We start from the raw sequence: 8248 nt of genomic DNA, 5'->3' as shown, positions 1-8248 counted from the left end.
ACATAGTACATAGTACTATGTACATAGTACTATGTACATAGTACATAGTACTATGTACATAGTACTATGTACATAGTACATAGTACTATGTACATAGTACTATGTACATAGTACATAGTACTATGTACATAGTACTATGTACTATGTACATAGTACTATGTACATAGTACATAGTACTATGTACATAGTACTATGTACTATGTACATAGTACTATGTACATAGTACTATGTACTATGTACTATGTACATAGTACTATGTACTATGTACTATGTACATAGTACCAGGTACATAGTACTATGTACATAGTACTATGTATATAGTACTATGTAGTCTTAACACACAAAATGCCTTTTCTTTTGAAGTGAATGGCATTTCTTAACCTGAAAAGATTGAAATGGCAAACATGACACAAAAACTTTGAAGGTTTCTAAAACAGCCTATATTTACAAAATGTGCATTTGTTCTTACCGCTCAGCATAAGAGGTTGGAATTTGGCCCTGAAACTCACAGAAGTTTTGTGTTAGAAATAGGTAGCGAAAAACACGTTTTGCCACAAACACCAAATTTGTTGCAGAATGAAGAACACGTTTGTTGTATTCCTTTCTACTGAGAATTGTGCACTTGCTGAACTTGTAGTTCTCACTATAAAGTATCTTTGGACTGTTTTCCACGCATTTCTTGTCTCCTTACTCTTATTTTTCTAACCCCTGCAAAATGGACCAATGAGAAAGTCAATTAGAAAAACAAAACTTTATTGCAAACAACAAGGCGCAGTTGGCAAAACAAAGCTACACATTTAAGAGGCTCAACGACATTTCAGTCAACCTTCCACAAAGACATTGACGGAAGGTAGTTCAAAGCACATTACCGCAAACGGCCACAGGTTGGATTTTTTTTACACAATCCACCTGGAATAAAAGTGCTTAATTTCAAGTTTTTAAAGTTAAAAAAGAGGGAGCAACGTTTTCATCCATAGCAAGATGATTTTAGCGTCATTTGTTCTTCCCTTCAAAGTGGTTCTAATACTATTTTTGTACAAAACGATTTGAAATAGGACGTCAACAAAAATGTGACTTTTCTTATGAAAACTTGTTCTGCCAAAGCAGAACAAACAGTGTCACAAACCGGGGGAAAAAAAAAAAGTAAATCTGCGAGTATTCAAGTGAGAGTACAGACATACGTTTTGTCCCGGTGTCAGCAGTTTAGCTCCGCCTCTTGACGAGCCCGTTGGCGGGAGACGCGGTTGGCGGTCTGCGTCCTGCCGGTTGCTCGTGGACGTACTCGCGACAGGACGCCAGTTTTGACTCCAAATTCTGCCGGTGAAAGATTTTATTTCAGTGCCATTGCGTCCATTCCTTTTGTACTTCCAGTCCAAAAAGACTGGCGGCAAAAGAAAAGCGATCCGATTCTCACCCCGACTCTCCGAAGCAGCTCGCCGACAATGTTGAGCGCCGAAATCCTGGCCGAAGTGGTCAGGGGACTCGCCGTTGCGCCGCCGTTTTCATCTTGGAGGAATAGAAATGAAGATGAAATCATTCAAGCTTGCATTGACCATGACTAGAGTAGAATCTGAACTTTTTTGTAAGAAAAGCATAAACATTTCTAAACATATTTTGACATCTTAAATTAAAGTTTAGATTTCAAATGGATCATTAAAGTAGGTTAAATTTCAACCTTTGTTGACGGCCGGCACTGAGGATAATACGGACGGCGTGGGTGTGGGCGCTGAGGCTGACGATAATGACGGTGACTGTGAAGTTTCGCCACCGCCGTGGGTCTGCTGCTTCTGCTGCACGGCCAGCTCCTGTCGTAGATCTGAAACAACAACTTGAAAATCAGCTAACTTGAAGAAAGTAAGCATGCGTGTGTGCCGGCGGCACGAGCCGCTGACCTCTGGCCTCGTCCTTAAGCCTCTGCACCGATTCCAGGAGGTTCTCCCTGTCATCCAACTCGCTCTCCAGGAAGGCGTTTCTCTCGATGGCCTCGTTCATCCGCAACTCAAAGTCTTCCAGGGACATGATGGTCGCCCTGGAGGCCACAAAAAATAAACTGCTTAAATGTCCCAAAGAGTGAGTATGCTGTCTGCTGGCCAAATTGCAAACTACAAAACAATCTATTGAATCAACCATAAAACAATGTTTTATTTTTCTTAAATCAGCCTCCAGAGATTGCTACATTGCCCCCAACAAGTTGAAGCCCCGCCCCCCCCACCGGCTTACCTTTTGGCTCTCTCCAGGTCGTCGTTGGCCTGCTCCAACTCCCTGATGTACTTTTGCAGGTGGTCCAAGATGGACGTGGCCTCGGTGAGCTCGTCCTCCAGGATGGACATCTGATGACAAGTCTCCGAGTGCTGCGTGCCGTATTTTTCCTGCCGGGAAGACGGACAGCCATGTCAATGGCAAGGAACGAGTTAAGCGTGCGATGGCGCGAGCGTCAACCGCCATGAAAGCAGTTTTATCAGCTGACGATCGGGGAAGAACCCTTTTCTCCACGCGTGCTCACACAGGGTCCTTTAAATATCTTAGCGGCCCACAACCACAAATTCTTTAGACAAGTCAATCTCATAAAAAAAATATTTAGCGCCTGAAGCACACAAAGATAAGAGACAATTTGAGTTACATTAAAAAAATGGTCTCTCGTGGTAGCGAATGCCCTGCGCTGTTTTTTATTTTTTTGAAGATGTGGTGAGAATTAAATGGCCTTTTGTCTGATTTTGGCCGATTTTTGGGAACATTTATCAAAATAGAAAACAAAAACAAACAAAAAAATAGCCTCTGGAATGTCCCAGGCAATTAATCCATGAATCTAAAAATACTTTGGTTTAAAAAAAAGAAACAAATAAATGCTTAAAAATGACTTGGAAAAAGGGCCCTTTGTCTGTTTTAAGGCCTATTTTTAACGCATGCAAAATTACAAGCAATTATTCTAATTACCTAAATGCAATAACAAAAAATGATGATGTGAAAACCAGCCATTTGTGCATTTGAGTTGTTTTTATAAACATGTTTTTAATGACCTTCTGAAAACACCATGTATCCAAAAATTAATTAATTGCAATTTAGTGCCTGTAGATATTTCGGGAGAATTTAAGATGAATTAAGCAGTTAAGTCAAAATTGGACAAATGTGTGTGCTTAATGTTATGGCCAATGAATGTCTTCAAAAACTGATTATTTTTTTCTGCTCAACTTGAACTGCGGACCAACAAAAGATTCATTCAAGCTCAGTTTCTCTTCTTTGTACGACGTGTCAAGTCACAGAACGTTCCGCATGGGTCTCGTGGCATTCCCTCTGGACGACGTGCCATAAAAAAAAAATCATAAAAATAAAGAAACCATACTCAGCGAAAAATATTTTTGCTCCCCCAAGTGAAAGTTTAACAGCAATGCTAATTTCTGGTAGCATTCATATTGGATTTTGCAATTTAGGTTAGCATTAAGCTATGTGACCTATCTTTTCAGAAGAATTGGTCAACAGTTTTCCTTTTTTTTTTTTTTTTTTTACCGTTTGACATATTAACTAGTGGTGGTTACCTTGTAATTTTCCAGGTCCATTCGCAGCCGGTTGTTAGCAGTCAGAAGCTCGCGATTGCGCGTTTCGTACGTTTTGAGTTCGGTTTCCAGCTCGGCCTCATAGTCGCGACTCATTATCTGAAATTCCTGCAGCTCTTCCCGGGCCTCGTTCGCACTGAAAACACAAACACAAAGATTTTATTCATTAAAATAAGCGCATAGCCTACGAAACACAATCATGGAAGGAATCTGAAATTGGGCGAATGCTTATTTTCTGTCCAGTCTCCAACATTTTGGATCATTTTTCTTCATTTGGCGTGACTGGCAAAAAGGAGTCAATAAATATCATGTCTGAGCATTTGGATAAATGCCATAGAATTTGGAAGAAGCCATGTCAGAATGCTTTCATTGTCCTGAAATCAACTCCTATTTGGAATTTAAGATAAGACTGGCAGATATTTTTACTGCAGTGTCAACAACTTCAGGTTTTGAGATAGAGAAAAACAAACCTTTGTTGGTGTTTAGCAGCTTGCTCCTTCCAGTAGTGCAGTTCTTCCTTTAAGGATCCAAACTCAGGAATGCCCGGATCCTCCATCTCCGATTCAATCAGCAACCTGGCTGAAAACAGCCTTACTTGCTGCAAAACACAAACAAAAAACAGTTTAGACCTGGACTGGATTGAATTAAATGTGCAAACGTCTAAAATGCACGTCTGTTTTACCATATACAAAACGGATACCATTTTCTTTTTACAACTCTATAACATTTGCCCGAAAACTGTGCAATATTTAAGAATTTACCTTGCCCGAACGTGACTTTTTATATTATTTATTAATGTTTTTACATGAGAAATACGCACTTTGTGGAGTAGCACCATACTCCCGTTATATGCAGCTGTTGTATAATGACAATAAAGGCTTTTGATTTGATTTATTGGCAAAAAAAAGCTTTCTAAATTTAATTTAACACCATTTTTATTTCCAAATGTACACGCAATTTATTTATATTTCCATTATTGGTGAGCTACCGCAAACTTATTCGACAACGAAGCTAACCTGCAAATAATTAATTGATTGCTCCAAGACTTGAAGTTAAACCATGTCCAAACTTGCTAGAAAAAAACACTTGCGCCAAATAAAGCCATTTTTTTGAAAAGGAACATTAAAACGACTTACTTCTCGAGGTTTTAAGCAAGGCAATGAACAAAAGTGAATGGAAGATCCTCAAGGCATTTTAATGCAAATAAGTTAGCTGGTCATGCTAAGTGAGTTAACCATTTAAATCCCAGCTGACATAAACACGCCAGTTTCCCGTGGAGAAAGTATCGTGAAAAGCCGACAAAATGCGGAATATTTGGCACTCACCGTCGATGGAATTTCTCGAAAACAAACACTTTTAGAGGATAAATGTTATTTCCAGGAATGTAGTGAAGACTTTGCCCCGAGTTAGGAGTCGCAAAGTTACAGCCGCCGTGGGACGAGGACGTCGAACAATAAACGCTACCATTCATATTGTCCAGATCTGTTCACCAATCACAAGTTACGTTTCCAGTCCTTTTTGCGATCCCCATTTGCTCTTTAAACTGCCAGTCAGAGTATTTAACCAATCATGTCAAACAACTCGGAAGAAGGCGTATCCACGTAGCTTCCCAAATGTAGACGTTTTGTTGGATTAGTGGGGGACTGTGGTGCCTTCGTGTACTGTCGGAAATCCCAAACATCATCAATTCCTCGAGTTATATGATAGTTTTTAGGTTGCAAATGTACCCAAAATGATGCAAAGAGAATGTACATGAAATTATTAAAGTTATTGATAGTTCAGTCTAAACCAGGGGCTGAATTGTGTTGCCTATTTGAAGCACTTTGTGGCTTCATGGCCTCTTTTCGACCAAATCCACTCCCTGTTAGCAGGGGTCACAGGTCACCGCGGGTCAAATGTGTCTCTTTCCGAAGGATTAAGGCGACCCATGTGATCCTGGTTAATCTACATGCATGCACTATCACCACATATAGAGCTGCTTCACACACTGTCTCTGTCCTTTCCAATTTCTTTAATTCAGTTACTTCAAAATTGTCCTTCATATTAATAAATGAAGTTGCTGACTTGTTTAAAAGTAACCAGTTTAATGCCAAAATGTGTCTTTACATGGGAGGAACCGGCGTTCCTGCCCGGCTACGGGCACGCCAACCACTGAGTTGTCGTCGAGAGGGCGTGGTCTCAACGCGCCCGCCACCACAGCTGCGAGACACCGAGGGGTACCTGAAAACAATAGCACAAGTCACCTTGTTCTTTTCCTGAACAGGACTCCAACTTGAGTTAACTCGAGTACATCTGTAGAAGCGGCGCCCACCTGAAGCTGGGCAGTTCTGACGTGGGCCTGCTGCCAATACCGCTAGGCCACGCCCCCAAGGCACTTTTCCTGCACACACACAAAAAGGATTGACTCTATGCCTGTTTTCAAGGCCCTCATAAATATATCAAATGTGTTTATTTGTGAAATTTTGCACTCACGCTGCATAAAGTTGCATGACAATGTGACGATCACATGACAGACAGTGATGCGTGTCCAGCAGCTGTCTGCACACACACAAAAACAAGAAGAGGAAGCTGTTTCACAAATAGTAAAACATATTTTTCCACTCGATGATCCACAACCTACTTTCTGATGGCGGCGGCGGTGTCTTCGCCACGGACTTCACTTGGAGCGTCTTCAGGCCTTTGGTGATTCCTCGGTAAATTCTTCAAGTGAGCTTCTAACTGCTTCTTCTGCGACACACGTACGCTCAGAAATGCCATCAAAACGCATCGCAAGCTGTCAACGCCAAGGAATCTTACCACTTCGCCTTGAAGTGAGCGTTTGTCCACTTTGATCTCCTGCAGGTTTTCAGAGGTCCTCAGCAGGTGCTATAAAAACAATGTCAAAGTTCAAAGTCTTGTTTGGCATGTTGTGAAACTTAGTAGCCATTAATTAAAGGTATATGTGTTGTTAATTGTGTAAAAGCAAGTACAATTTTCTAATATATGTGTGTCTGTTTACCTGGATGTGTACATGTTTGAGTTTGTTGTCGTCACGGAGACTCCCGATGGCTTCTTGGAGTTTGTCACACTCGCGTTGAAGTTTCAAGATGGACGCCGGCATGCTCCCTGAGAGCTGCACGCATGATTGCAGAAATCAAAACACACACACTCCAAAAACATTCATTTTCATACACAAAATATACACATCTGTACACACAGACATACACACACGGACAGACATGTCGGCCGTGTTGGTTTTTGTTGACCTCGTCCACGGCGGCGGTGGCCATCTTGGGCTCTGCCGGAGGACTCAAATTTCTGGCCAGTTTGGTGGTACTTTGTATTCTTTTCTTGGAGAGGTCAGAGGTCAACTTCATGCGGTCCAAAGCCCTTTGAAGGTCGTCCAGCTGAGGTAGGATGTCAACAAACATTCGAAAAATAGCATGTTTTTTTTGTAGGGAAAATGGGTGTGGCCTACTTGGTGGCATTCCTTGGTCAGACGCTCGATGGCGTCCTCGTGAAGCCTCACGCGCTCGTCCAAGTGCCGGCACGCCTCTCGCTGGTCTGAGTGACGACGGGAAAAGGCCACGTGACTGCGTGAAAACAAAACGGAAAAATATCAGACGTGGACGCCAAGCCGACCCGTGTCGCTGACAAGTCGTCGCAGGACATCCATCTGCTCGCCGTCGGCCTTTTGGGTCTCCAGCGCATCTATGCGAGCTTCCAACCGCACGCCCGCGTCCTTCAGTTCACCCTGCGGGTAGACGGCCAATTGTTTAGGACAGGAAGACGATAAGCCCGAGTCAGGGTGCTCGGGAAGGGACCTGTTGGCGGACGCTGAGCTCCTCGGACTGAAGCTTCAGGGCTGTCGTCTGTGCCTGGACGTCCTGGACTAACTTCAGGACCTGAAAGAAATTTCAATAACTCATTCCCTTTCATATATCAACAAAACATCCAGCCAGTTTAATCTTTTTTTCCCACAAAATTCCTTTTTTGACCATGGTGACCTTTGACCCATAGCCCCAAATTTGCAATGTAACCAAGAAAATCACAGTAATTAGAAGCAAATGTGCATTTTTTGGGGTGTGCAATAGTATCAGAATGCCACATCCAATATGGCGGCCCAGCACCTATTCTTGACATAATAGGGTAGCACTGTGTTGCCATCATGTTAACACTAAATGTATGTAGAAAAATATATATATTGTTACCCCTTTAGCTCTTTTTGTTCCTTTTTTTTTTAAACTTTCTAAAACAAATGTTAAGTTTTAAACCGGATTTGAGTGAAATAATTTGGACAACAGTGACTTAAGTAAAAATAAAGTGTAACCTGGGCAAGTCCGTCCTCGCAGGCCTGAATTCGAACGACGATCTCCGAACCACGAGCCCGCTCGTCACGTATTCCCAAGCGGGTGAGGAGGGCGAGGAGAAGCCGGCGCAGGGAGCCCAAGTCCAGCACCCCCGCGCGGGGCCCCCCGAAACTGTCGTCCAGGAGCTCCTCAAAGGTCACGTCGTCGTCTGGCCTCATCGTCCCAAGCCGCCGTCGCTTCCTTCCTTTCGTCTGTCCGCCTGTGTGGTCCTGCGCATGCGCTTGTTGACGACCGGTGGTATTCGCGTCTGGCGTTGCTAGGCAACGAGGGGCCTTCAGGTGACTGTCGGGAAAAAAAGATACTGAAGCACTTGAACTTGATTTTCTAGGGAGACAAAAAAATGTACAA

At 42.7% G+C, this 8248-nt stretch overlaps 2 protein-coding genes across 4 annotated transcripts; both read right to left on the bottom strand.

The window, feature by feature from the left end:
- Positions 1-736: 736 nt before the first annotated feature.
- LOC144208672 (nuclear distribution protein nudE homolog 1-like) lies at positions 737-5154 on the bottom strand. Of its 2 annotated transcripts, none has more exons than XM_077734634.1 (8): positions 4877-5154; positions 4022-4149; positions 3534-3687; positions 2221-2369; positions 1893-2029; positions 1676-1816; positions 1415-1506; positions 737-1314 (listed from the first exon to the last, which is right to left on the bottom strand). In XM_077734634.1, the coding sequence occupies exons 2-8, from the start codon at positions 4105-4107 to the stop codon at positions 1204-1206; spliced, it is 870 nt and encodes a 289-aa protein (XP_077590760.1). In that variant the 5' UTR covers positions 4108-4149; positions 4877-5154; the 3' UTR covers positions 737-1203. The 2 variants fall into 2 exon arrangements, with proteins under 2 accessions (XP_077590760.1, XP_077590762.1); XM_077734636.1 differs by lacking the exon at positions 4877-5154 and adding an exon at positions 4688-4832.
- Positions 5155-5514: 360 nt separating this feature from the next.
- Positions 5515-8200, bottom strand: LOC144208669 (uncharacterized). Of its 2 annotated transcripts, none has more exons than XM_077734630.1 (11): positions 7861-8200; positions 7355-7435; positions 7173-7284; positions 7009-7094; positions 6770-6937; positions 6550-6663; positions 6348-6416; positions 6172-6278; positions 6024-6089; positions 5863-5931; positions 5515-5771 (listed from the first exon to the last, which is right to left on the bottom strand). In XM_077734630.1, exons 1-11 carry the CDS (start codon positions 8056-8058, stop codon positions 5654-5656), a joined length of 1188 nt encoding a protein of 395 aa, XP_077590756.1. In that variant the 5' UTR covers positions 8059-8200; the 3' UTR covers positions 5515-5653. The 2 variants fall into 2 exon arrangements, with proteins under 2 accessions (XP_077590756.1, XP_077590757.1); XM_077734631.1 differs by having other exon boundaries at positions 6797-6937.
- Between the last annotated feature and the right edge of the window lie 48 nt (positions 8201-8248).

The sequence above is a fragment of the Stigmatopora nigra genome, chromosome 15, assembly GCF_051989575.1.
Source record: "Stigmatopora nigra isolate UIUO_SnigA chromosome 15, RoL_Snig_1.1, whole genome shotgun sequence".
Lineage (NCBI taxonomy): Eukaryota > Metazoa > Chordata > Actinopteri > Syngnathiformes > Syngnathidae > Stigmatopora > Stigmatopora nigra.
This window is presented reverse-complemented; position numbering and strand designations above follow the sequence as displayed.